At 39.4% G+C, this 25,038-nt stretch overlaps 1 protein-coding gene across 1 annotated transcript in view; it reads left to right on the top strand.

The window, feature by feature from the left end:
* Positions 1-25,038, top strand: part of LPGAT1 (lysophosphatidylglycerol acyltransferase 1) — a 60,655-nt gene that overhangs the window by 5,351 nt on the left and 30,266 nt on the right. Inside the window, exon 2 of the mRNA XM_086629238.1 lies at positions 20,995-21,113. Within this exon, the coding sequence (XP_086485364.1) occupies positions 20,995-21,113 (119 nt within the window). The remainder of the gene's footprint in view (positions 1-20,994; positions 21,114-25,038) is intronic.

Raw genomic sequence — 25,038 nt, 5'->3', positions numbered from 1 at the left:
ACAACACAGAAACTTTCAGCTTATGCTATGGCTGTGTTGAGTTTCTAGGTAATCCCTGGCTTAGATGCAGCTTTCTCTGATATGTAGTTTATGCTAAGATCAAGCAGGGATCTTTTGATTTATTTTGCTGTTTGTAAGAGGAAGTTTGTGTGTAATTTGTGAGCTGTCTTGATAGGAAAAGGTCAGAGTTGAATGAGTTGGGGACATTGGAGCTGTTTCTACTGTGGCCTCAGAGCAAAGGCTCATTGTGCCTTTGCGTAAGAGGAGGTAAGCAGTACAGTGAACTTACTGTCAACTTCTTTGTACAAGTGATGTGTCTGCGTGTAAAGGGTACTATTCAGTGACCCTTGTCCTATTTTAATAATATATAAAATCACACCAGGAAATTCCTGTTTCTCCTTTTTGGAATATGAGTTACAGGCTTTACCATACTTCTTTGTAGTTCATCTAGTGTCAGCAACGCGTCAAAAGCAGTAAAGCTTATCTTTCGTTGAATCGTTTAACTATAAGGGATCATTCCAAAAGATTAGATATTGAGTTGCTTTCCAAATTTTGTTTTTAGAAAGCTACTGCTTTCTTCCACAAAACTTAGACTAAAAGCACACACTGTTAGGTTTTTTGCTAGTGATGTTTTTATTGTCTGTTACTATTTATGTACCCTTTTTTTTTTTTCTTTAGAGTGTTAGCGTCTGCTCCTGTTTCACCTACTCTGGATGATACAAAAACTATTGCAAGAATACCAAATCTGTCACATCTGCCTAAGAATAGTAAAGATGAAATTATTGAGGAATAACTATACAGAAAGGTGTGATTATTTACTTTTAAGTCTGGGAATGGCTGTGGGATCCTTCTGAATTAGCTTATGTGCTAACAGCCAAAGAAAGACATAGTTTTGGGAATTCCGAGTTCTATTCCTGCTTATGTCTGAGTTTGCTATATTTAGGATGTGTTTTCATCCTTCCTAGTTTTTCTGGGCCTTTGTTTTTAGCGTATCTATTCATGCTAGTCATCTTACTTCTCCCTTCGTTGCTGGTTGAGTGCCTGAAAGAATATGACTAAAAATACCTGAACGATGTCTCCGTTCTTTGTACCTTTTCTTGTTGTTTTTCTTGATGTTAGGCTTTTAGGAACCATGTGAAGTAACTGCAGGAAAGCTTTTGTCCCACTCTGTTTTGGAGAAGCTAAATCTTAGGGAGTTAAAATCTTTGTCCACAAATTCTTTGCAGAGTGTACAAAGGAGGAATTTTATTTCACTTCGACAATGTGATCGTGTCTGTATTGGAACGTATCAGACGTGATGCCTTTCTGTCAGAGATGCAATTTCTCATTCTCATTTAATATAACTGTTCTAAAGCATAGAGATTTTAGAGCTTTTCAAGAAAAATGGAGAAAAAATTGGATGTTTAATGTAGATTAACCCTATTTTCTCTGTCATTTTGTTCTGGGAAATTACTTTTTTAGAATGAAACTCAAACAGATGAACAGAATATGTCACCTTCCCTTTCTCTGTCATGGGTGTGAGGGACAGAGAAGTCTTGCCAGAGGTTAATTTGGCAAGGTTTTAAGCCGCCGAAAACAGGATCTTAAAAATGGAAGGGTTGTGCAACCTTAATTAGACAGGGTAGTTAGTAAATCCTTTATGGAATATAAGCTTAGTGGTGTAACTTTCCAGTGTGAACTGAGCCAAAATACAGCTCCAAGATATGTAATCTGCTTGCATTTATTACAGTGGAATATAAACTCTAATGCTCAAGATGACATGCCAAACGTGGATTGCGTAGGCATGTAATTGCACTGCTGTTGCAGTCACCACAGTTGGGGTAATAGTCCAGCCATTTGTATATGCAGTTACTGAAATAAATAAGGCTAATATGTTCACATTTCTAAAAAAGTTCCGTGACACCTGTCAGAGATTCTGCATATGAGACTGTATATTTTTTATTTTTTTTTACTCTCCCTGCACAAGCATTTCAAGCACGGAATGCTTCTGAAGAAAGCCAGTCCCAGCCTTTCAGACTTATCCTACTGCTGCTGCTTCAGTTGTATTGGCCAACGATTTTGATGATTAAGTGGTGATCTTGTTCATGGCCCCAATCCACACTAAAACTACCCACTCCAGTAGTGGGTGACTTACAAAACACAGTCCCTGACTCAGTTCATTTTGTGGGTATGGTAAAAGAAGGTGGGTACAAATAGAAAAGGGAAAGAGGAAGGAACTGCATCTTTTGGTGACAGTGCCAGCCTTAATGTATTTGTTGAACTACTGCTTATGGTGCCAATTTAAGGGAGAAGTCCTGTGCAGAATAGGGCTCTCGTATGTGAATAAAATGTCACTGAAGTAGACTTCTTCCACCTTTTCTTACTATTTTATTAGCTGGTTAACGTTGTTTAGATTGGAAAAGTGCCTTCTGCAAAGTTCCTTTAGAGAAGAAAACTAAGCATAAGGGGAGAACAAAGGGTTATCATAAACTGAAAACTGGGTGTTAAAGGAATAAAAAGACCAGCATTCATTTTGATGAAAGCTTAGCAGTGGGGTTCCTCTGAAGTTTTGTATGCATTCTGTTTGAGTTTGTCAGCTACAGAGACAATTGCAAAGCACGTCGAAAGTACTTAAGCTGCATGAAGAGCCAACAAAATGCAGAAGTTGTTCAGTGTTGAACAGTCCAAAGTACTAAACATTTAAGTGAAGCAGCAGTTGAGGAAAGAGATTAGTATCATGGTAGAGAGTTTAGGGAAGATTTTGTCTCAGTGCACAGCTATACCTTCTGTTATAAAACATGTAAAGAGAGAATGGGGAATAATACTAAAAATATCAGTCGTTCAACTTCACACTTTGCTGGTTTTGTCTCAGTTGTTTTAAAGCTATTGAAGAATTAAGAAGGGACTCTTAAGAGGGTTGACAGCTTCATTAGTGCAAGCTGAAATCAAATCAAACAATTTCATTCACAACGGAACTTGATTCAGAACTGAATTGGACAACTCAGTGATTCTGTTTCCTGGACAGAATAGAGTAGAAAAGATGCAATTTCCCTGCCTCTATGTAAAGAAGAAGGGAACTTTTAGTTCTATTAGAAGACAGAAAATTAAAGTCTTTGAGATTTAATAAAACAGCAGTGCTAGGGGTTTTTGTTTTTTTCTTAAATACTTTCATTGTGTCTTTTCAAAAATACTTACTTTGCAGGATACTGTCAATGGCGTTACTTGTTTTGAGTCATACAATGTGATCTGAAAACTTCTTGTTTAAACATTATAGTTCTAAAAGTTAAGGAATCGTCCCTATTTAAACTAGCTTAGAGATTCACCTTTCATAATTTAAGTAAAAAGGTAGAGGAAAGATTAATAGCTTTAATAAGAAAATTAATATTAAAGATTAATAGCTTTATTACTGCTTCTCACTTATGGAGAACTAAAAACAGAAATGGTGTTCTAAGACCAAGGGCCAGCGCTGTTACTGTTTGGGAGGAAGCAGGTTCTGGGAAGTTGAATCATTAGCATAATAGCATGAATACTTGTGGATGTGGTTTTTGGTGGCAAAAAGGAGGATTTTGTCTGAGGTTTTTTAATTTAGTGTCATTTGTTTTCTAGCATTATGAAGTTACAAGCATGTGCAATTTCTGTGAAAGTCTGTAGTGTCTGTGTTTGCTTGCCAGAACTGGAAAAAAAATTAAAATTAAGAATAGGTATTTTTGGTTAATTTAAGCATCAGTTATGTTTGAGTGTGGTGTTTAGGGTCACCATTGAACACCATTTTAGCGTAATACGGTGACTTGGGTATTTTATTATCTGTGTTGATAAATGTGACAGTGTTTAAGTGTAGTTTGCTGATGGGATTAAGCTACTCGTTTAACAGCTATTCTTTTGCCCCTCCCACACTTCTGATTTGCCTCCTTGCAAATTTGTCTGCGATTGACCAGATGATTCAGATTTGAGACATAATGGTGTGTCCTCAAGAGTTTCGTGAAAACTGGCAGCTGAGCGGAGGACAGAGACACCCAAGTTTGTGCCCCAGCTGAAGGTAACATAGGCAGATTTGGCCATTGTGCATCGTTTGACATCTACTGCATGTCCAATCAGTGCATTGATGGTTTTGGATTTGCCACAGTGCCAGCATATCTTGTCCAGCCCGTTGAGGAGAAAGAGGTTAGACAACAAGTTTTTGGGAAACTGGGCTTCGGTACTTCTGCCGCTTCTGGAGCAACACGTTAATCTGGTAGTGATAGTGTATGAAGCAGCGTCCTTTCCTATAGAAGGTATTTAGTCCACCTTTCTTATCATAGCCTTTTAGATCTGAAAGGCATATGCAGATAACTGTTTAGTCTTAGTATTAGGAAAAAGGATAAGGTAGTGAAAGAACTTAGAGTATTGTGTTTTTAAGACTTTCTATGCTGCATGTAAAACAGGAGTTGGCGCAGCCTCCTGAAAGAGTGACTGAAAGGGCAGCAGCTTGACTGAAACTCTCAAGAAGGAACAGTGATGCTCAGATGGCTGTAGGCAGGGCAGAGCAAAGAGAAAGTCAGTTCTGAATCTGACCCAGGGACATGTAGAAACGTGAGGCTTGAGGTGTATTTGAGTGCATTTGGGGAGACCTGGGAGAGACCAACGGTGTGGGTGGTAAGCAGCATGAGAGTCTGTCAGGTAGGGTTCTGTACCACCGTGTACCATGTGTGAAGGCATTATATTAGAAATATGGCCTCTTGAAGTTTTGTACCTGAACACATTCTATTTTGATATGCATAAATATATATAGATGGCTTGGCAGAACTCCAACTCTGGTAACTGCCAGTTTCCTTTCCAAATGCGTTCTTCTTTCATATCCATTTTTCTTTCCTGTGCTTGTCTCTGGCATAAAATTCAGTTGTTGTTCCTCCTAGCAACAGCTTCACTAGGAAAGCGATATAACTGTAGCCTGTGTGTACACTAATATAACATGAAGGACTTATGAAGTTCAGTTTACATTTGTAAAAATGTTTTCAAATGCAGATGTGGTTAATATAAATGTCTGTTAAGCCTCTTGCATGTTTGTATCATCAAACCTAATACTTTGGTCTTCTAACCTAGTAATGTAAGAAGGGAATGTGACAACAGCAGGGCCTTTGCCCAGGTAATTCTATTGTCTTGGCTCTATTTAAAGATCATTTGATGCCTACCTTGGGCTTCTGGAATTTGAGAAGATTGTTACAGGCTGGAGAAGCCCTTTTGTCCCTCATCTGTTTCAGAGGGAGAAAATACTGAAGCACTGAAGCATGCCTTCCCCCCCCCCTTTATCGCTTACATTCTTTTTGAATGTTTTAATAACCTACTAAGCCTTAAAAGCTAAAACACGGAGCTGAGTTCACGTAACCACTAGTGGTGTCGCCGTGCGTCACTGTAGGAAGGCCAAGGGTTGTTTGGGTGGCTGCTGTGGTGAAGAGAGACCGTAGTAGGTGGCCTGTTCCACCCTTTCCTGATACTTTGCAAAAGCAGTGTGGTAAATCTGAGTGTCTGGTCACTCCCTGGGTTTGCTTTGAGGCAGGGTTTCTTTGAGCAAAGTACAGAAGATTTAGTCCAGTAGGTAGAATTCAATGTTTGAAGTGTATTGACCAAAGCTCTTACCCTGTTGGGTAGAGCTGGAGTTTTGTAGCCTAAATAAATTTATTTTTGCCTAGATTTCTTTTTGTCTGTGGAAAGAGTAATTTGTAATACTTTTGGCAAGTGCTTCATGAGTAAGCCAAGGCACTTGTCGCCGCAGATCGTGACAAGTTGCCTGTGAAGTGCTTAGAGTGCCTATTGCTTCCCACAGACTTAGGAGTATTCACATTAATCATTTAATTGTAAAGTGGAATTTTGAGGTTCGTAATATCCTCTTGCATTTGTGACACATGGTACTGTATTTGAAATGGAGAAGTCCATTTCCACAGCCTCTTTCACAACTCTGTTGTTCAAGCCCTTTACTGGTGCTCTCCAAATAAATTGCTCTGCAGTGAAGCACTGTTTTAAATTGAAGTACTCTGAAGTCTGTTCTTGTCTTTTTTTGTTCCCCCAGGATTTGTCTGCTGTCATTTTTACGATTTGTTACCAATGTAGAGAAAAACTTTTTGATCTGAGATGTGGAATTTTTTTATTTAATGTGAAGAAGGAGAGAAGAGATAGGAAGAGATGCCTTAGTTACTGTCATTGCAGCAGCATATTTCAAAACTGGAACCTGAGTATTTCATTGAAAGGTACATTGAATATTAGTCTGTGCACTAAGGATGAAGGGTAGGTATTGGAGCCAGCTGTTCAGAATATTTGAATAAATTTGTTTGTATCGAGTCTGACCGTTTTATGTCAGTAAAAAGTACTACCGAAACTCCCAGTGAGACTGTCAGCCACAAATCCAAGGTATTTTTTGCAGCTATCAGCAGGTGTAAGAGGATTATTTGTTTTGTAATAGTAACGTATGCCAGAGAGCTAAACTTTTTTCAAAATTAGGAACAGTAAACTTTCTGCTGCTGCTTTGACATGTATCAGCTAGAATAATCTAATGAGAGAAGCTGTTTTTTCCTGCTAATTACTGAATTCGTGACAGTGCTGTTAAAGGTGTTGCTTCTGATTTTGTGATAATGGACTTCTGCTTACTGGCGACCTGCAACGTGGCCACATACTGAATTCTTAAGAGTCGTTGAACTGGTACAGGATAACCTGTGGTAAATTAAATTATGGTAAGATGCCTTGTTGGCTTGAATCAGTTGCTGCATCATAGCAACAAAAGTACGAGCTTAAGTTCCCGGCTAGAATTCTTGTTTCCCGGCTAGAATTCTTGTCATGTGCTTTCCAGCATGCTTTTCAAACTTACTGTGGCCTCTTGTTTTGATAATGAGACTTGCATAAACAGAAACATAAAACTGAATACAGGAATTTGCTGTTGTGTTAATCTGCATCATTAGCTTCTTATTGTTTGATGATTAGGTTATTTTTATTAAATTTGTGGTAACTGAACATCATTTTCTCCCAGCCTTTATAAAATCCATTATTTGAAAAAAAGGAACATAATATCTAAAAAGTCCAAGGAGAAATATTTTTACAGTTCTTGTCTATGTTATAGCTTCTTTGTTGTAAAGACACTTTTTTTGTAGTGTGGGTGAAAAGTTTAAAAGAAGTCCTTGAAATGTAATGGTGCAAACATTTAAGGCTTCTTTTAAAAGGTTTGTCCATCTGCTCCCTTGCATCTGTATCCAGTTATTTTTTGATTCTTCGCATGCCTTTCATTATTAAGTTTTCCTCTCCACACTGCAACTTAAATGTCCAATGACTCGATTCTGTTTTGTGGTATATGGCAGCACTAACCCACTGGAACTGGAGGATGGTGCAGAGATGTATGGGGGAAAGAGAGAATAATGCTGCAGCTATTTGATTAGTAGTCAGTTTTATTGCTTGTGGATGTTGATTTTTAGATTATGCTACTTTTGAAAACTCAAAATACACTGTTTGAATATGTATTTCTGTTCTTAGAGTCATTCAGGTGCTCAGTAGCTCTGTTTTTTCTGTCCAGAGTTGACTGAGTTGAAGAGATTTAAATGGTCAGTGTCCTTCAAATGGAGAGAAGCTCCTCAGTTCTGAGGTCACTGTAGGGAGACAGTAAATAAATGTGCAGAGTGGCCTTTTGCCTTTCTCATGTAGGCCATTTAAGAGAGAGAATCTAAAATTAAAGAGTTTTCCAAATACATCCAGTACTGCTTTTATGTGGTGATTATTTGTACTGTTGTCATGAGCTGGGCTGAAGAACTTCAGCTGTATAACAAGACAGCATCAACAGCGTTTTGTAGTAACTTAGGCAAGACCTGAAGAATATGAAGAGGTAACTGCAAAGTAACTGAAGTTGATTTAGATAAGCAGAAGGTAATGACAAGAGCTGGGATAGACGAGTGGTCTTATCACGTTGAGAATCTTGATTTCCAGTAATGGTATTGTTGGTTTTCTTGACCCGAACCTTCAGCCAGTGATTAAAGTCATGCAGTTTGCTTCTGTTAGGAGGAAAAAGTGATGAAGATCTGACTTTTTTTTGAATCAATATGCATTATTTAGAGGATATATGCAAAATCATGTTTTTCTGAGCCCAGTTAGATTTGAACACCGGGAAAACAATTTCCTTGCTCAGTTGTGTAATTATGGTTTTGGTTTTTTTTTAAACCCAGCACACTTTCTGAAAAGCACAGTCTTAGTTCTTAGCTATAGTCACTCTGGCAGCTTTTCTTCATATGTACCCTTTTGGCTGTAACCTTTGCCTGTGCTCAGTCCTGATGGTACAGTTCTAGAGCTAAGTAGTTGAATGCTTGGAGGCTGATCAGGTCTGTTCACCATGCTATTTAATCAGGCTTCATACGTAGAGAGAGGTGAATGCAAACTCTCACTTGGAGTTTTAGGCAAGGTCCACATCTTGTTTAAAGAAAAAGTAATGTTTGCTCACTTCTGGCCCTGGTTTTCTGGTTCCTGTATTTGATCAACCTAAAGGCACTTCAGAGAATTTAATTGGTACCAGACAACCCTAGATTTGTTGCCTCAGTAGCTATGATGTAAGTGCTTTATCAGCTTCATATGAGAAATTGCTCTCCCTCTGTGCAATCCAATTTTCGGTGTTCTGCTTGTCTTTTACCTGAAAGAGCCTCTTGTAAGCCCTCTGAAAAGTTTAGAGTCCCAAGATACACAGTAACTTAAAACTTGCAGTTAAAAATGGACATGAGACTTCCAACTAGCATCTTTTCATTGCTAGGTAGCCTCTCCAGTCCCTTGTGCAGTAGGTAATAACTAAATACTGTTGAGTTTTTCCACTGTCCCCAGAAAGACTTGGTATTCCACAGTCCTGGCATATTTTTTGTAAGAATACTGAATATGTCATATTATTTCTGCAGCTATGTTTTTTGGGAAGAACATCTGAAAAGCTTCTAGATGCTCTGGTTTCCTTGAAATTATACAGGAAGCTTGCAGTCTACAAATCTTAAAAGTAGAGGAAATGGCCATCGCTTCCTGAGCAGATGCGTTGCTACAAGCCACCAGTTACTTGCTCTTTAAAGCCGTATTTTGCACTGGCCTGACTTGGAAATCTAGACTAAGTAGGATCAGAGTCTTCCATATGGTAGAACTTTCCAAAGCCTTTGGCTTTCCAAATAACTCACTTTTTTTTTTCCAGTGAAGTCTTTGACCAGTTTCCTCAGTATTCGTATTTTTCTGGACTCGATTGCTGTTGTATCGAGAAGGAAGTTTGATTCCTGTGGTGTTGCAGCGCGCAGCTCTGCGTATGTGGCCGAACAGTTGAATGGAAACTGTGGGAGTGCTGTGGTTGGTCCTGTACGATGGCTTATTGATCATTAGTTTGTTTTAGCCAGCTTGCACTAGGCCAACTAGTTTGCATCGTATGTTTCTTCTGTTTCGATCAAGATTCTCAGAGTTAACAGCTGAGGCTGCAAAGCACATTTCAACCATTCCCCCTGCTTTGGAAAAGGTAGTCGTCTCTCTGGAGGAAACAGGACTGCTGTTTCACAAGTCGTTTACTTTGCATAGACCATTACCCTGATGGGATTTTTCACACAGTTGGTTTGGGTGTACTGTTTTTTGGTGTTGATTACACGATCTGCAAAGTATCCCTTTACTTAGGGCTATGAACTCTGGGCATTGTTTGCCCTGAAACCTGACTGGGAGGATCTGCTTTTGTCCTGTACCTGTTAGCTTTTTAAGGCTGTATGATATGGTAGCTGTAATTTTGAGCCACCTTGACAGCTGAGTGAGGTGAAGTACCTTATGAATGACTCTTTGGTATCACAGGGAATTTCACATCTGGAAAGAGGAGCAACAGGATCAAATTAGTAATGCATACCATTACCAGTGACTCAAAAGGAAACTGTAGTGATAGTATTGTAGTTCGCGATACTGCCCCTGGGTAGATTCTGCTGCTAGACAGTTGACTCTACAAAGCCAGCTCAGGTTATTGTTATGATGCAGTAATTTCACTGTGACAGAGGGCGTGCTTTCAGAGTGCTCTTTTAAGGAGAAAATATTTTATTTAATTTGCTTCCTGCAAACAAATCCAAAATGCACTGAAAAATCAAACAGCTGTCACCCTGTCCCTGCCTAAATAGCAGGTCTGTAGCGTCTGTAGCCCAGGGCTACAAAATTTTTATAAAAGGATGTTTACCTTTCCCTTTGGTACATAAGCTTACAGGGAAAAAGAGTGAGAGGTTGCACGTTTTCAACTTTTTCTAACGTTCTTTAAAAGAACAAAACTCTACATTTGCCATGGTCTAAAGTCCACGACATATCTAATAAGTTTGTTTGTTTAAAGAGAAATTAATAGCAATTTAGAAGGCAACTTAGGTGACTTGTGCTGGTTATGCTCTCCACATCGGGCCAACAGGACTTGCCTGGCAGGTCTTGCAGCCTAGCAGACCGCAGTTCCATAAAGATTCATTCTGGTCTAACTAGTGCTTTCTGCCCCATCATCCCACCTTCTTCTGATAGCTCTGATTGTGCTGTCTTGCTCTTCCCCCCTTCGCCCCCCTTTTAACCTGCACAGGTTGCAGTGGCTCTCTTTTGCTTCTCAAGTATTATACCAACTTGCCCCAAACAGGAAAAATAAGAGATGCCTTACATAAAGCTAGTAAGGGAAATAATTCTTTGCATGCTTTTTTTTTTTTTTGTTTATTTGCTTGTTACTACTCTAAGTTTTATGTTTAAGTAGGTGTCAGTAGCTATATCTGTGTTAAGTAGTAATTTGAAGGTCTTGGTGTTTGAGTAACTAAAGGTACCTTAATTTGAATGTAGCTGCTTGCATACTTCATGTTTAACATGCAGACAAAGCAATCACAATAAGTAGTGTAGTTTGCCATAGTATTTCATAATATAGCTAAAGATACAGGTAAAAATCTGAAGAGCTCAAGACTTTACATCAATGAACACAATGGCTTATTCTGGCTAAAGTGCATCTTTGCCTCAAGTTTGTGGTGTTGATTACTGGTCCCACCTTTTTGCCTGGGTCTCATGATCCAAGGTGAGTCATATTCTGATTCTTCCATGATTAAGGCTTGAACTATCCTTTGAATTTATGTCTTTGCTGCAGTTCTGCATCAGTAAGATAGAAAAACCTTCCAAGTTTGTATTTGCAGTATGTGCTTTGTGACTGTAAAGGCTGCTCTTTTTCATGCCACAGGATGAAATGGTAGATTTTGTTGTAGTTGAAGGTACCCACTAAGAAAGAATTTTGTTAACATTGGCTTTTTCCTCCTGGCGTCAGGCTGTAGATCACAGGACCACAGATTCAGAAGGGACCTCTGAGAATAATCAGGTCAAACCCCCTGCTCAAAGCAAGGACAACTAGAGCAGGTTGCCCAGGTTCATGTCCAGTCAGGTTTTGAAAGGACATTACACAACCTCATTGTGCAACCTGTGCCAGTGTTTGACCACTCTTATAGCAAAAAATTTATTGATTTTTTTTTTTCTTTTTTTCCTTGTGTGGAAGTGAGATTTCCTGTATTTCAGTTTGTGCTAGTTGCCTCTCAACTTGTCATTGGATACCGCAGGAAAGAGTCTGACTAAATCTTCTTTACTCCTCTGCCTGCACCCCCATCAGGTACTTACATGTGGCTAAGATTCCTCCTCCAGAGCCTTTTCTTCTCCCGGCTGAACAGTCCCAGCTCCCTCAGCCTCTTCTCATATGAAAGATGCTCCTGTCCCTTAATCATCGTAGTGGCCCTTTGTTGGACTTACTCCAGTAAGTCCGTGTCTTACGTTGTACTGAGGAGCCCAGAACTGGATCCAGTGCTCCATCTGTGGCCTCCCCAGAGGCTGAGCAGAGGGGAAGGACCACCTCTCTCCACCTCCTGGCAATGCTTTTTGTAATGCAGCCCAGGGTACTGTTTGCCCTGCCATGAGAATACATTTCTGACTCGTGGTCACCTTTCCCTCCAGGACCACAGGGCCTTTTCTGCAGAGCTGCTCCCCAGGTGTGAGACTCAGCTCTTCCCCTGTTGAACTCCCGGAGTTTCCTGTAGGCTCACTTCTCCAGCCTGTTTTGCATGCCTCTGAATGGCAGCACAACCTTATGGCATATCAACCATTCCTCCTGCTTCTGTGTTGTCTACAGACTTGCCTGAAATTTGCAGAGGGTGCGCTCTGTCCTACCTTTCAAACTACTAATGAGGATGTTAAACAGTACTGGTCCCAGTATGACCCTGGGGTACAGCCCTAGTAACTAGCCTCCAGCTGGACTTCGTGCTGCTGGAGGTGATGATTTTTTCTCCAACTTTTCTTCTTAAAGATCAAGTCCCAGTATTGACATTCTGAATTTCAGACTACCTTATCCCTTTTTTGTGCTCTCATTTCTCTTTCCTCCCATTTTATTTCTCATTCTTTTCAGATATATATAGAGGGGAGACCTACCTCTAACTCTTTCTGACTTGAACCCGGGAGGGAACCACTTCTCCAGCTCCAGATGGGAATTTTCATGAAGATGCTTATAATGTTTAAAGGGAGGGGACCAGCAGCCATTGCACTTATTATTGAGTTGTTCCTGTCTCTTAGTGTTGAATGTGTCAGACCTGTTTGTCAGCTCTATTGCTGCTTGGTTAGTTGCTCAGCATTAGTTATGGGGCAGATGAGTATGAGCAAAGTACTGTAGTAACCTGCTGAGTTCAAGTTATTAAAAACACAGAGCTGCAGCCAACTGTTCTTTGCTTGAAAGGGTGATAAAGGTAGCAATAACATCAGACTCTGTATTTGTAGCATTTTTTAGTTACCCAGCTGCACTGAGTATGTTTTTTGATCAGAGAAAAGAAACACATTTTCCTCTTGTCACTGCTCTTCTGTAGTACTTAACCTTTTACAAAGAGAAACGTTCTTGAATTGTTGTAGTTGCGTTGTATTCTGAAATGCCTTTGTTTTCAAAGTAACTTTTCTTTTTAATTCTAGAACAGCCAATTGTTTTTTAATAGTCGAGCTTAAGATGTATTTTGCATTGTAGCCATGCTTAAAATACTGTTGTTTCAATATACAGGACACTGAATATGACTCTTAAGACTGTGGTATCAAATTATGCAGATCTGATTTGGACTACCTTCTCATTAAGGGTAAACATCAATGTTATGGATGAGACTGCAAGAGTTTAACTCTTGCATTTAAAAAAAAATGGGAAAGTGTTCTGTGGATTTAGTATATAAAGTCACATTTAACATCTTTGTTGGTGACATGGACAGTGGGATTGAATGCATGCTCAGGAAGGTTGCTGACAATACCAAGCTGTGTGGTGTGGTTGTCGCACTGGAGGGAAGGGATGCCATCCAGAGGGACCTTGACAGGCTGGAGAGATAGGCAACCTTATAAAGTTCAACAAGGCAACTGCACATGGACTGGGGCAATCCCAAGCATAAGTACAGGCTGGGCAGAGAATGGATTGAGAGCAGCCAGAGGAAAAGGACTTGGGAGTGCTAGTTGATGAGAAGCTCAGTACGAGCTGGCAATGGGCGCTGGCAGCCCAGAAAGCCAACCGTGTCCTGGGCTGCATCGAAAGAAGCGTGGCCAGCAGGTCAAGGGAGGTGATTCTGCCCCTCTACTCTGCTCTGGTGAAACCCCACCTGCAGTACTGCGTTCAGGTCTGGAGTCTCCAGCACAAGAACGACATGGAGCTGTTGGAGCGAGTCCAGAGGAGGGCCACAAAGATGATCCAAGGGCTGGAGCATCTCTGCTATGAAGACAGGCTGAGAGAGTTGGGGCTGTTCAGCCTGGAGAAGAGAAGGCTCTGGGGTGATCTTATTGCAGCCTTCCGTACCTAAAGGAGGCCTACAAGAAAGCTGGAGAGGGACTTCTTATAAGGGTGTGTAGTGATAGGACAAGGGGCAATGGCTTTAAACTGAAAGAGGGCAGATTTAGATTAGATCTAAGGAAGAAATTTTTTACAATGAGGATGGTGAGGCACTGGAACAGGTTGCACAGAGAAGCTGTGGATGCCCCATCCCTGGGAGTGTTCAAGGCCAGGTTGAGTGTGGCTTTGAGCAACCTGGTGTAGTGGAGGATGTCCTTGCCCATGGCAGGGGGGTTGGACTAGATGACCTTTAAAGGTCCCTTCCAACCTAAACCATCCTATGATTCTATGTATTTGAGTGGTGAGAATCCATTTTCACTTGTAAAATCATTCTTGTAGAGAAAGAGACTAAAATGTAGGACCCACAGCCTTGTCTGACAAAAAGAGTCCATTTATGCAAATGCTGGACCTTTTTGTGTTGTCTGGTGTTGTCATCATTGTTACTGACCTGAGATTGAATGGCAGAAAGTGGAAACTGGTAGAAAAAGTTTTACGTCTTGATTCTTTCCCTTAAAATTCTCAAATCCGTAGTATCTGTCTAGGGAGCAATAGAACACGCGTTTACCAAGGTTTCTCAGGACATTTTTTCATGTAAGCAAGCTTGTGGCCCTGTGATTGTGGAAGCAGATTTCTCACCATGTAAAATTGCACAGTCTTAGTAAGCTGCAAATCTTGTCTTTGCTCTGGGTAACAACTTAGCTGAGATCCTTCTATTCAGAGTCTCTTCGATGCTTGTTTTACGGAAATATGTTCCTTTGCTTCTGTTGCTTATAGTGTTAGAGCTTTTCAGTCATCCCCAGAGTGTTTAGAAGCTTTTGACCAGCAAAAAGTAAAAGTTCATCTTTAGCTTATATACCTCTTTTGGGTTTATGGTCATCTTAAAGGCAGTCCTGAAAACTTTGTCTTTATTTGATGATACTGCAAATACACTTTTTTTTTTTTTTGAACGTAGATTGACACTGTGTGTTTCTACAGTGTAACTGGGAATGACCAAAATGGTACTGAAGATGAACTGAAGTGATAGCAGTTAGTCTGAAGTATATTTGCTCTTGGTTCATACTCCTCTGTCTTTCTGGGGCCTTGGTGACTATGTGCTTATAACTAGGTAATTTTTTGTGCATACTTTGAAACTCCTTAGGATTTTTAACTTTCTAGCCTGACTATTTGGTTTTAAGTATCCCTTAATAACTGTTCCTTGTTGTTCTGATGTTTCATTTCCTAAGTGTGTTAAAAATGTAAAAAAGTATTCTTTGGTGAGAAAAAATTGCAAGACTGCCTCGTTGTTTTGCTGCTGCTTCAAAGCTTCAAACAAACTGATTTTTTTTGTTTTTCCTCTGGCCATTATAACATCTGCAGTATGTAAGGTATTAGAGCTTTAGTATATTAGTTCATGAATGCATTGATGTTCCTCTGGGTAGTTAATACTTAATGTATTTTATCTGTCATCGGGGAGGAATGTGCTGTACAGCTTGCTCCATCTGCGAGTGGTCTGACTCATGAGCTCGAGGTACTTCAAAAGGATTTCAGCAGTCCATCCCTTTCTTCAGTCTTGCAGTTGCTTTTCTAATAATAGAAGCAGCAAAACAGACAGTGGAGTTGCTTCTTGGCTGCTACAGTTTGTTACCAGTATAGTCACGAAAGCTGACATCAGTTGCAATCTTCACATTTCCCAGTCAACGTTTGCCTGTGTGGCTATGAGCACTGTGTCTCCTGTACCACTCCCTGGAAGCAGTAACCACCATATACATCTGGGGTTCCAGTTTGGATGATCAGAACTATGAGCTGTGGGACTTTGGTGCCTGTACAATTCAGTTTTGTGGGAGCTGCGTAAAATAGCTGTTGGAGACCTCCAGCAAAATGTGGAGCGTATGTCCAGTGAAAGATGTCTTCTTGTAAGACTTAAGATATGTTGGAACTATTCCTTAAATATCTGTAGTAAGCATAGCTTGTGTATTCTGATAGAATTTGTTAACTTAAAAAGTTTTCTTATCATATAAACTGCGTGCCTAGCGTAATTGCAAAGAGGTGAAGCTCTTAAAATGATATTGCCTGTACTGAAGTGAGTGGAAGAAGTTTGCTTCACTGAAGGTAAGCTAAGGTTTTGCTTTTATTGATTCTCTGTCACATATGGGTAAAAGGAGCACTCTTCAGCCACAAGCATCATCTCTTGTGCCAGTGAATTATTGAGCTCAAGCAAACTGTGCCCATCAGGTCCTGAACAGGCACTCCAGGAAAATTATCAGTCTTCAGAAGTAGTCATTGCTAGGGCCTGCTTCCAAAAGGAACTACTGTACTTTAGGAAAAATGTGGTTCTTGGGTTGTTAGAAAGATGAAAGAGCCAGGGTAATTCTGTTGGAGTTGTCTCCTGTTTTTAACATCTCTTACTGTCAGTTAATTGCAGTGAGAGCGTGGGTTGACTTAGGGCATAAGTATTGTTACTGCTAAAGTCCTCCACAAAGCAGATGTGTCTGTAAACTGCAGAAAGAGAGGGTGGAAGCTAAGAAGAATGGAACTGAAAGCAAAAGGAAACGTGTGCTGTTTCCTACAATGACGTGAAGAGGCGCGCAAGATGGTTTGTCATATTAAAATGAAGATGGTGACTCGGACATCTTAAACCCAGTTCTTTTCTCCAAACTAGACAAGCCCGAAGTCTTCAGCTGCTCCTCATAGGACCTGCCTTCTAGCCCTTCCATCAGCTTTGTTGCCCTCCTCTGCACACATTCAAGTCCCTTAACATCCTTCTTACTTTGTGGCACCCAGAACTGCACAAGTGCTCAAGGTAGGACCGCACCAGTGCTGAATACAGCGGGATAATCACCTCTTTTGACAGGCTGGTTGTCCTGTGGTGCGCCCCAGGACATGGTTTGCCCTCTGGGCTGCCAGGGTGCACTACTGGCTCACATTGAGCCTGCTGCTGACCAGCACCCCCAGATCCTTTTCTGCAGGGCTGCTCTCCAGCAACTCCTCTCCAGATTTATACTTGTGTCCAACGTTGCTCTGCCCTGAATGATGCTAGTATGAGAATTCCATCTGATTCCTTCACCGCCTGTTTCCTAAGGGCTATTGAAATTTCTGACAGGAGGCTTTTTTTCGTTTGTTTGGATTTGCTTTCCAGTTTAGTAGAGAAATAAGAAATTAAAACTCAATACACTTTTAAATAATAACCCCAGGTATTCATTAGAACTTAAGTCATTAAGATGCCAATAAAATTTATGCCTATTCTTATGGCACACACTGTAGTGAAACTGTTAACTATAATGAAGGAGACAGGGTCGAAAATTCCAGAAGACTTTTGAAATTTTAAAATGCAGTATGCGAAATTAAGTAGTTTATATTAATTGCTAGGCAATTGTGCAGAATACTGCACTGCTGTTCTTGCCAGGTATATTCAAAAGTATATAAAATAAATCTACTGAATTATTAGTTAGCTGAGTAGTCATTTACCCAGCCTAATGACATACTGCAATTTAAGTGCTTGAATATTTATTTGTAGCATCTCTTACGTACACACAGTTATGTTAAGGACATGATTACAAAGCAGCCAAGTATTCTGAGAGCTCTCAATAGCTACATTTAGATATGTAATAGTTCAGTTAAAATATGTAAAAAAAAAACCCAAAAACTTTTAATTCTTTATTTTCTTCTTTAGGCTCTGCAAGGATTACCTCATAAAAAGCTCAGTTTGCAGCTCATTACATGAGGTATTTTCTTGATGTTTTAGAGACTTGTGTACATCTTGGACATCTTGTTATAGGAGAAGGATAAATCCTTCTGTCTTATGGCATGCAATTACAAGTAAATGTGTCTTCATCCTTTCCTGGAGAAGCCTTTTGCTCACAACACTGAGTCACAAATGAAGTATCTCTTACAGCTAAACCATTTCTGTCTGGATCTTGTGGGTAAAAGATTTCATTACTAACCAGGATTACCAGATTTTCTTGATTCTGAGTTTACCATGATTTCAAACTACCAGGTTAAACTGATTTCCTGCTCTTTCCTTCCTTTATGTTATTTCGCTATGTTGAACCCTATTTGCAGAAATCTAACTATGGTGAGGCCGTAGACACAAAACCAGTATCCTTATAAAATGTGTCCTGGCAATAGAAGGAAGCTGTGGAGGAATGTTTGCTGGTTCTCAGGCCCCTGAGTGACAAATACATGTCTTTGAGCTATTTTTTGTCTTGTTACAGTGGAGCAAAGCAGTGTTCCTGGTTCTGCAGCCATGCAGCTGAGGTTTTGATTTGAATGTTTCCAACGGCAGTGGACAAATGTAATAGCACAAGTATTTCTTAAAGCAAAAGGTGCTCCTTTTGAAAATTTCCATGCAGTGAGAAAATTGAAGACAGGCATTAGTTTCCCCCACTGAGTTTAAAGGGACACTGTGAACTTAAAATTTTTGATATTTGGGTGGGTTTTTTCCCCTTTAAAAATTTGTGGTAGTAGCAGTGGTTTTTCTGCACACTTTTGTGGTTTACTGTTCTGTTTCCAATCCAGAAATGCTCCGTGAAGGACTTGCTCAAACGGATTCTTTTCTCCTTGATAGTCAGGTCAATCAATTGACCATAAAGCGTTACTAAGCGCAAGAGACAGCCTGATAGCCTGAGGAGAAATGACAGAGGGAAAAGAAACTAGAGGCCGTCCAGCTGAATCACTAGGACTGAAGAACTTACTACCTGTCAGCTGAGCCACGGAAGTTGAGCTATTAGTCTGACCAGTTGATAGATGAAATAAATTGAGTAAATCATTTAAAGAATTAAATTAAACTTTTTTTTTTTTACCTTGCATTTGGAGTGGGATAACAGAGCCCATCTTTTTACTACTTCTCAGCTGAAACTTGTTAGTGCATTGTAAGCTCATTGTGTGTTTTTAGCCTCTTATATTTAACAAGAGTAGGTGAAATAGGTAACAATAGAAGCTTTTTTCCTGTTTTTCTTTGACTGTGGCCTATCCGAAAGTTTCAAAGTCGGACATTAGTCTTCACCTAGTATGCTAAAATGTACTTTTTTCTAGCAAATTAAGCTTCATAAGTTCTCCTCTTTGGTTGTGTGCTACTTTTCTCATGGCTTACATTTTGCAGTCATGAACTTTATTTTAATCCTTCAGAAAGTTAGATCTGTGAAACATTTTTGAAGATTAAAAATAGTTTCTTTTTAAACTGATCTACAGGAGAAATAATTAGTATAAATTGATATATTCCAGGGAAGTATACTGTAGAAAGTAATCAATTTTTTTCTGAGTGATCTAGAAATAAAACAGTTTTATTTGGAAATAATTAGCTACTTGTGCGAAACCTTGTTTTACAGATGCTTAATGTACTTAGTATTTAGTTTTTATTACTGTTGGAAAGCCACAGTTCAGTAAGACTACTGTATATTGGCTGCTTAATAAAGACACTGAAGTAATAATTTCCAAATCAGTGCATGGTTGATTCGTTTCCCTTTAAAACGCTTCTTGTTTCATCTTAGTTTCTTGCCTTGCGGGGTACTGCCATAGGTAGATATATGAAATACTTGATAAGGAGGGTGCACAGTCAACTATGACTGCCACATCCAGGTGTTTTTCCAACTTCCATGGAGTTAGAGAGGACATCAGAGGGAGTTTGCACCTAATCGAGGAAGAGGGATAAAGAGGATCATCCAAGTTCAGGTTGAGAAAAATAGGAAAGGATCTGTGCTTAGCTTGCCCAGGGAAAGGAAAGGAGATTGAACATTATGGAATGAATAGTCTTTTCCACTCGTATATCTCTAGCGTAATTCCATCTATTTATGACTAAATACAGCATTTTATTTTTTTACTTTGTGTTGAAGTCTCAATTCAGTACTGATTTGGGAACTGTTAGAAAGTAAGAGAAGTGGCAGTTTTCTAAGGCGTGATGCTTACTGAATTTCTGCAAGGACAGGGAAGCTATGCATGGATTGTTGCTTCTTGTCTTTAGTGTGTAGCCTGTTGCTTTTGCATCAATTAAACCACTGCTTGAAAGACAGATATTAGTAAAGTAAGTAATTGTCCTGTGATGAGAGTTGTTCACTGCCTGTTAATAACAGTACTAAAGATTCAGTAGCAGAGGTGAAGTATTTCCTTTGATGTCAGAAATGAAAATAATAGCCAGTAAGAACCACTTAAGATACCAAACAAACACGGAAAAATAATCGTATCCTACATGCATGGGGAATGCATCTTACTTTTCCTTTTGAACTTCACAGAGCCGCTCTGCCTGCCCGTCCTTTTCCTTTACTCTGCGTTGCAGTAACCCTCCCTTTTGCTGAAAAGGGCCAGACTCCGCTCGCTTGTCTCTTTACCCCAAAAACAGCGTTAGACGCATTCTGGTCTTTGAGTTACAACAGATTTTTTCTAGTTTTCCATCCTGTGTTCTTCTGTGGAAGGCGATTTTCTCTTTTCCAGTTACTTGCTTTGTGATGATGGGGCTAGCGATTTTAACTCCTTTTCCTTACCTCAGCATATTTTTGCTAGTCAGCGTAAATGTTGGATGATCAACAGCTGTAGCTTCCTCCTGACATCATTCTTGCCACTGGAGTATCTGGTTTCTGGTCTTACAAATAGTGACTAATCGTTTCTGTCATCTGAGCAGCATTTTCTGCACCCACTTTCTTGCCTATAGCTAACTTGTTTAGATTTGAATGACTGAGTTTGTTTAATGTAGCATTTTCAACATAATGATTCAACTACAGATTTTTTGTTTTGCTTTTACCAAAGTAGTTAATAACAGTAAGTGTAGAAATGGAACAAACTTGAGAAGTTTAAAAAAACAACGAAAAACACTTTTGACGACATGATTTTTTTTTTTTTTTTTTTTTTTTAATCTAATGAGTTGAGACAGTTGAATTTGAAAGCTGGGTCAAAAGCTTATGTAATTTTAAGACCCTAAATATAGAATGGTGTCATGACACAAAAAGATCAATCTCTGTGCACATGTTCTGGTAGAGTATTTTTGTTTTGTTCCTATTCAGCGCATGCAATTTAAAACTGAGCTGGATACCCTGTGCTTGGAAAAATGGTCTTGCTATTATTCCTACCTTATGCTATGTGCCAATTTAAATTGACATGTAGCATGTAGGTTTCTGTATTATGATTGTCTGGGTGTGGGGTCTTTGGGTTTTTTGTTTTGTTCATAGTTAAATTTTCCTATGTCGTTGTAAAATTTACCTTTTAATTTGTTTATTTTTAAATAGTAGTGGAATGGGGTGATGACGTTAAAGCAGTATCAGAAGATGAAGCCGTGGTGCTGGTGAACCATCAAGCAACGGGTGACGTCTGCACTCTGATGATGTGCCTTCAGGATAAAGGCACGGTAGGCTACAACCTGGGAGCGGGATAGCTTCTGTGTATGCGATCTGTTACCTTGGCTGTGCTTGCATCTGTGTGCAGTACCCATGACTTGACTTTTGTATTTGAATCTAGCAAAATACCCACTCAATCTCCTATTCCTCAATAGGAAGCTTTTTGCTTAGATTCGGTCTACTGTGACAGCCAGGAGGTTGAAGCAGGTTTTAGAGCATAAACATTGCTTTTGAAGAAGGTCAGATATGAGCTGAGTCAATGTGCATCCAGTCTAGGTTAACGTACAGGGAAGCAGATCTGCTTACAGGTAATCATCTACTTGGCTTTTTCCTCTCACCTCATTCCCTCGTGCAGCTCATTTCAACTTTGCTTAAACCAAAACAGATCTAGATTCTTGATTATGACCTTATTCCAGCATGGAGTTTTTCTCAAAGTTAGAAGCAAGTTACGTATCGGATTTTGGTAGGAGTTCAGAAGCTGCAAGTGACTTCCCTATGAGGGCATGGCCAAGCTAAGCTGGCTAGCTAAGGTCAAATTTGCTTGAGCTCTTTATTTCACAAACTCTTCAGCATTTCTTGGTGAGAAGTGCAACTATTGTCAATTGTTTTGCATACTGCTGATCGGAAAATTGTCATCTAGAGAGTGTAGTGCTGGAAACTAGAGCATGGCATCTAAACAGGGAATTAAATTTGTGTGCAAATCAAGAGGAAGGAGGTCTGTATGATTAGGTTAACAAAGGGCAGGAGACATACCTGGCAAGCTGAAAACATGCATCAGCTGTGTCTGTCTTAGTGTCGTCTTCTTTCTTGCAACCATATGGTGAAGAAACAAGGAAAACAACAACTGCTTTTTGTTACATCTGCACGATTTGTAACTGGCACTGTTTTTCTTAGTGTATATGAATACAGATTGTGTATACACTGTACCTCTGCCAGTGATGTAACTTTTTTTCAAAGTTTTCTTAGATCTTACTTATGGCAGCAGAGCTGATTAAAAAAAAAACAAACCTCAAACAAACCAAACTCAAAAAAGAAGGTATGAAAATGCCACTTAAGATTGAGCAGAGACTAATTTCTTTCTGTCAACTGTAGCCTAGGGAAGACTGTTTTAAAAGGACTTTTAATTGCTTTAATTTCTTTTGGAATTAAGGAAGTTAGGTATATATGGTATTCTGTGCTGTACCTCATTGAGGAGAATAACAGAATAAACACTCTTTAATTCTCTTCGTCAAAATTACAGATAGGACAATCTCGTAATGAAGATATGGCTGTGAGAGTATGGTCCTGTGGATACGTACTGCATATAATCTTAACTATTGATGTCCCAGGTGTTTTACACGTTTATACACTAGTGTATATATAAATCTAATCAGTATTTATCCTGTTTGACTCCATAGCTAAAAAGTTCCGGTCAAGACAGAGTAAGTTTCAGTGAATGGAGAAGATGTTAAAAATGGAGGAAGCCATTGAGATGACAAATAATCTTCACCATGGAAGCCATTAGGTTTCAGGGTTTTCAGAAAAGCAGAACATCCTTAAAATCAGTCAAATCAGTTGCAATCATTGCTCTTGGAATATACATGGCCAGAGCCTAGTATGGCTTTAATGTTTTTAGCTAATAAAGACATAAAAAAAGTACGAGCTTCAACACATGCTTAAAATATAGCATGAGTAGTATAAGTGGCTAAAAATAATGAGAAAGATCAGGATACTTTATCCTTGATAGAACTTGCTGAATCAGGTGGTTTTAAATAGTGTGCTTCATATTTCTGAACAGAAAAGAATTATCTTTACTTTCAGTGACTGTGCCAGCCAGAACAGACTGAAACCAGGTGTAATCTGCAAGCACTTACTGTTTAATGTTGCTTTTTAAAAAATGCTAATTTAAGACATCAGAAGTGTTTGATGTAAAGTTCTATGTATTTCTGTGTTATGAGGTAGAATACTGAAATGTTCTTGCAACTTGACAGTGTCATGTCAAGGGCTGTGTCAGGAGCTGTGATGGTATTTTTTTTCTAGTCTTTTACAAATTCTTGCATACAAATGATAGTGTAGCCTGTTTTAAGCAAATTTAATCTCACTAAGCAGTAATCTAAAATACGCACGTCAAGATGTTTCTTGTCTTTCAGATTCACTTGTGTGAATAAGGAAAGCATGATCTCTTACTAGGGAAGTGGAACTTAGCTAAAACTTATAATTTTAATGGAAAGACCAGACTGGTATTGTTTGACCAATATATGTTACCATAAGACAAGCCACACAGAGCAAGGTTTCAGCTGGATTGGAAGTGACCTAATTACACTTTTATATAGTTCCAGAAATTGTTCCAATTTGTTTGTGAAAGTAAATGTTAAAACAAACTTAGTAAGTTAGTGAAGGTCTCATAAACATTAAAGGTTATGTGTTTAACAAAGAGAAGTAAGTTAAAATGCTGCTGTTACTGCTTTCTGACTGGGTTAGGACTGATAAATGTGGCTATTTTTTCTGATTCAAAGCAGAAAGCAGTGCCAGGAAGGATGTGGTGGAGAGAAAGAAGTCGAGCTTGCAGCTGGGGTGCAAGTTTCAAGACATGCATTCCCAGGTTTCATTGCTAAGTTAGAAGCACTTGAAAGATGAAAGTCAGTCTTTCCATTTTGCTTTGTTATGAAATCTATGTAGAGTGAAATGAAAGTGGGCCTGTGAATAGGAGGCACCTAGATTTTTTGATAAAATTGGTGAAAGCTTTTTCTACATCCTGGACATACTTAAGCAGGAAGGATGAAGCAAAAAGGACCTGAAACAGTATCCACAAATTCTTTCAATCCATAAACAACTATAAACTGTGCACAAGACACTTGAATGTCTTTGCTTAAACCTACTTGAAATGCAAGTGATGAGAGGCTCATCTGATAAGCGTTGTCTCATTCCCGAGGATACTAAATGGAAGAGCCACCACCAGTATCTTGCAGTGTCCTCTGTTCTGCCCTTGGTAGCTGAACAGAATGAATATCCATTAATCTAGTTTGGCTTTCGATTGCAAACAAGATAATTGTGTTCTACTCTTTGAGCTCCTCCTTTTTGATTCTATGTGTTAGTGTGCGTGTATATATTCATTAATTTACACATTAAAATATTTGTATTTACGCTTTGTACTTCTCACCACTGCCTGGATTTATAGGCAGGTTTGTAATCACTGAGCTCTGAAGTTTGCCTCTTTGTATCCCACTTGCAGCAAACTGCCTGTATGTCTTGTCCGAGTTATAACTTGTATGTCACACTGATCTTTGACATAATCGCATCACTCCTCTTCAGAAAGACTGAGGAAATTCAGGGATGGTAGGTAGAAGCCCTGTGCCACCTAAAACATGGTGAGATGGCCTTAGACTCTGAAGAGCAATGATCAACTTCCAGGATAGACCTTCTGTCATCTAAATGCCCAGCTGGTACATGAAAATAAAGTGATATGGAAGGAGAGAAGCACCAGCATTGCCAGGCAAGAGTTCTTCCTCTAGGATTGCTGTAGAACATTTAGGGACCAATGTTGACTCCTCAAAAGATGCAAACCTTTTCTTTTCAAGGAAGCAGATTATTAGGCTTGCTTATCTCCCCCAGTAACATAGATTATGTTGATTTAACTTCTACTTGATATAATAGAACAGTATTTGCCAAAATGCCAAAGTAATAGATGAAGAGTCATATGGATACTGTTGCAGGCTGAATCATCATGAGTGGAATTTTGGTGGTGCTTTTGTCAAAGGATATGGTTCTCTACCCGAACTTGTCATCTTTGGGCTGGGGTGTTGGCCATGAATTTTTGATATTGTAGTGCCTTGAAGAGCAACACCACCTCTCATTTTTTAACTCCTGTCCTTAGGACACACTTTTTCTTTCTTTCTTTTCCCCTCCCCAAGGCTTTCTGATTTACTGAAATGGAAAGAGTATGAATTTCTGCAGAGA

The sequence above is a fragment of the Tauraco erythrolophus genome, chromosome 2 (genome assembly GCF_009769465.1).
Source record: "Tauraco erythrolophus isolate bTauEry1 chromosome 2, bTauEry1.pri, whole genome shotgun sequence".
Classification (NCBI taxonomy): Eukaryota; Metazoa; Chordata; class Aves; order Musophagiformes; family Musophagidae; genus Tauraco; species Tauraco erythrolophus.
The sequence above is the reverse complement of the archived record's forward strand: the minus strand, read 5'-3'. Positions and strand labels throughout refer to the sequence as shown.